The following is a 4,062-nucleotide window of genomic DNA, read 5'->3' on the forward strand; positions in this document are numbered from 1 at the left end:
ATCAACCATCCATCCACCCATCATCCATCCACCCATCCATCCATCCATCCATCCACCCATCCATCCATCACCCATCCACCCACCCACCCATCCATCCATCACCCATCCACCCATCCATCATCCACCCATCCATCCATCCATCCACCCATCATCCATCCATCCACCCATCCATCCACCCATCCACCCATCATCCACCCATCCACCCATCCACCCCAACACTACAGAAGGGCCCTTGGGAGGTGTTGGTCACACACTTGTTCAAATGGGTCACTTCAGTCTTGGACTCTGTCATCCTAAGGCACAGCCAGCACTGGTGGCAGCAAAGCTGTGTGAGGCTCTCAGAGGTAAGAACAGGGGAAGGACTCCTGCTTGAGGCTCCCAGCCCTGCCCTTTTAAGCCTCATGACCCCTCAATCTGCTCTAGGACCCGTGGGCAGCCTTGGAGATGCCTCTTTGTCCTACCTTGTTGGCCAGGTGTGTGTCTGGGGTCCCGTCAACAAGGATTTCTCTGAGCCCTTGTCCCCATGTCGGAGCCCTCATGGCAGACACCAGGCCAGCCCCTGCACGGCAGCGGTGAGCATGCAGGGACACGTGGCTATCGACGTGAGCCCTGGCCCCATCCGGCCCATCCACCTTATTTCCGACTACTTTCCACATTTCTATCCATTCTTCGGGCCAGAGTTGCACGCTCCAGACTCGAGCGCTGCACTGGCCCCTGCCATCCGCTCTGCACCCCAGCTGCAGCCTGACCCAGAGCCAAGAGGGAGACTCAGATGATAGCAGTGAGTGGTGGAGGGGATACGAGGACGCTCCCCAGAACGGGGTCTGGGGTGTCCCTAGCAGTGACGGCAGAGGGGCCAGGCAAGTGGCCTTGTGCCATGGGGGACAGGTGGGTAGAGGAAGGCACTGATCCTGCCTGCCACCTGCCACTTTAGCTGCCCTGGGCACCCTGGAGTTCACACTTGTCTTTGATGCGGACAACAGTGCCCTGCATTGCACAGCCCATCGTGCTAAGGTGAGAATGGAGGCAGAGTTCCTGGGAAGGGACAAAGCCACAGGGCTCCTTACATCCCTTGTCTGTTCCCAGGGCCTCAAGCCAGCCACCCACCTCAGGCTCTCTGGACACCTATGTCAAAGCTAACTTGCTGCCAGGGGCCAGCAAGGTGAGGTCAAAACCCAGGTTCCTATTGTACCCTTAGATGGCAGGACCAGCAAGTGCCCAGTGGCCTTGCTTCACTCCTACCCCAAAGGCTGAATCTCAGTTGCTGGAATTAAGGAGGCAAGGTAGGGGGGCCAGGGTGGATATCTGACCCACCTACCTGGTCCCCGGGCTAGCCAGCTTCAGACTCGAACTGTTCGTGGAACAAGGGGACCTGTCTGGGAGGAGACACACACCTATCATGGCTTCACTCGCCAGGATGCTGGACGAAAGACCTTACGGAGAGGACCCAGCTCAGGCCACCAGGGGGCAGGGCTAGGGGATGGGGCCCCTATGACCAGGTCTGACCTGGGTGACCATCAGGCTATGTGTATGTGAGGACTCACGACTACGGCGCCAGCATCGGGCACCCTCCTTGGGGGAGCTGCCGGTGCCCCTGAGGAAACTGGTACCCAACCGAGCCAGGAGCTTTGATGTCTGTCTGGAGAAGCAGAGGCTGGTGAGTGGTTGTGGAGCTCCCAGGGCCGGGGGGCGGCGGGATGATGACATGACTGCAGGGCCAGGAGTCTTGTGACGAGGGCAGTGGACCTGGGAGACATCCACTGAGGTGCCCAGGTGCTCTTCTTTTTCAGACCAAGAGGCCCAAGAGCCTGGATACAGCCTGTGGTATGTCTCTATATGAGGAGGTGGGTAAGGACAGTTTGACTGAGCAGGGATGGGGACAGGTTGGAGGGATGTAGGTGAGCTGAACATGGGCTCTGGTCCTGGGGTCTTGAAGGAATTTGAGGCTCTCTCTCTTGTAAACTCTATGAACCCTTGAAGCCCTTGGAAACTGCCAGGACCCCAGTGGCTGGGCAGGGCAAGGCTGACTCCCTTGCCAGGGCAGCTTGGAGGTGGGGACCCTGGGACCCTTAGGGATTCTGTGGGTAGACCTGGTGATGTAGAGGCAGAGGCTGAAAGGTGGTTATTTGTGGCCAGATGGGAGAAAGGATAGGCTTTCAGGATGCTTGCTCCGGGGTTAGTGTAGAGGACACCACTAGGTCTGTCGGGAGGCCGTAAAGGTGCTGACTTCAGCACCTCCTCAGTTCCACCTGGGACCAACTGCGAGCTGAGAAGGGAAGGGCACCCAAGGCTGGGGGTCAGCCCTCCACCTGCCCCTCTGCTGCATGCTCCACCCTACCGGAGTGACAAGCTGCTGCAGCTTTGGATTAGCTGAGCCCAGGTCTGTGGGCCCCACTGAGGGTGTCCACATCACGGAATACCAAGTTGTAACTTTTGATACAACTTTTCTGGGTATTTTGATCTCAGCTATGCACAGTAGCACCCTGGCGCAGGGAGGCTGCTGGAGGAGCACTCCTGTGGTGCTGACAACTGCCAGCGATCAGGTAGTTTAGATCTCTGAAGTCACTTCTACTCCAGTGACAGCAGAGGCGGCTCACTTTTCCCGGCCATCCTCCCAGATGGGGGGCCCCATGGTCCAAAAGTGTGGCAAAGGACATTGATAGCCTGGTCAGCCAGGCAGAGGCATGCAGGTGGGTTTTAGAGTTGGAGAGACCCGTCTCTGAGGGGAGAACAGCTTCCTGGAAGTACTTCTGTGGGGTAGGCTGCCCCTGCAGGGTGGTGGTGACATTTGCTGAAGACCACTTAAGCATCCCCTAGCATGACACTTGAAGATACTCAAGAGACCATGCATGATCCTTTCCTCTCCATGACAAAGACATGCTGAGCAGCAAGCCCCTCCCCTTCCCGGGCCCTGGAGAGTAGGTTATTATGAGGTCTCTTCCAGGGTCTGGGCACGTTTGGGGAAACTGACAAGTCTCGCTCTGTTGCAGCCATTTGTGCTCTCCTGTGGGTCCTGGACCCTGCAGATGGGGGTTCAGGCTGCACGGAGTCTGACCACAGCTTGCCCTTCAGGATGAAGTGGAGGTAGGGGTGGCAGGGGAGGAGCGTGGGCGCATCCTGCTGTCCCTGTGCTACAGCTCCCAGAGAGGTGGTCTGCTGGTGGGTGTGCTGCGCTGTGCCCACCTGGCCCCCGTGGACGCCAACGGCTACTCAGTCCCCTTTGTCCCCCCGTGAGTAGAAATGGTGGCTGACGAGGAAGGAGAGAGAGGGAGAGGGTCCTTGGCTCTCCAAGGTCACCCCTAACCGTTGGCCCATCTCCCCCTCCAGTTTCCTGCATCCAAGCTCTGGGAAGAAGTCTAAATACAAGACCAGTGTTCGAAGGAAGACCCTGAACCCAGAGTTCAATAAGGTGGGTCTGGGCTGGGCAGGTTGCAGTCAAACCTGGTCCTGATTTAACAAACCTGGACCTGAGCTGTTCCCGAGCTGTAAGGATCTGCCTCTTGCTTGCCTTTCCCTGCAGGAATTCTATGCAGGCCTTCGGGAGGAGCTGGCCCAGAAGGCACTGCTGGTGTCCCTGTGGGACTATGACCTAGGCACAGCTGATGACTTCATCGGTGAGCAGGCACACAAGGTGCGGGGGGGAACCTGAGGGCCTCTGCTAGCTACTGACCCATCTCCCAGGCAGGTGGGGTGCAGCTGAGTGGCAGGGCCAGCGGGCAGCGCCTGTACCACTGGCGCGATGCCTGGGCTGCAGTGACCGCAGATTGGAGCTGTGGCACCGCCGGACGGTGTGCCTCCCCAGCTGAGCGACTAGACTAGCGGGTGTAGGCAGTGCGCGCTGAGCCGAGGGGGCGCGGGCTGTGGGGACGCGCCGGCGCCCGAGGCTGCTACCGCTGCTGCCCCAACCCGCCCGGGACAGCAGCCGGAGGCCACAACTCGAGGCCCCGGCGCGTCCCGAGGGCCGCGGCGCCTTTCTGCGCGCTGTGCTGCGGGCGCCTAGCTGCGTCGGCGCGGGCCGGCTGCTCCGAGACCCGCTGCTCCGAGACCCGCTGCTCCGAGACC

At 59.6% G+C, this 4,062-nt stretch overlaps 1 protein-coding gene across 1 annotated transcript; it reads left to right on the forward strand.

Moving 5' to 3' along the window:
* The first annotated feature begins 217 nt into the window (after window positions 1-217).
* LOC103725048 (double C2-like domain-containing protein gamma) lies at window positions 218-4,053 on the forward strand. The gene is given in 13 exon segments (XM_029558199.1): window positions 218-758; window positions 760-781; window positions 935-1,014; window positions 1,100-1,167; window positions 1,335-1,437; window positions 1,520-1,657; window positions 1,791-1,844; window positions 3,073-3,230; window positions 3,328-3,409; window positions 3,521-3,614; window positions 3,686-3,736; window positions 3,739-3,780; window positions 3,783-4,053. Coding segments are annotated over 13 exon segments (1,281 nt in total). The 5' UTR covers window positions 218-401; the 3' UTR covers window positions 3,815-4,053.
* The last annotated feature ends 9 nt before the right edge of the window (window positions 4,054-4,062 follow it).

Source organism: Nannospalax galili, unplaced genomic scaffold (genome assembly GCF_000622305.1).
Source record: "Nannospalax galili isolate Female #2095 unplaced genomic scaffold, S.galili_v1.0 scaffold1328, whole genome shotgun sequence".
Classification (NCBI taxonomy): domain Eukaryota; kingdom Metazoa; phylum Chordata; class Mammalia; order Rodentia; family Spalacidae; genus Nannospalax; species Nannospalax galili.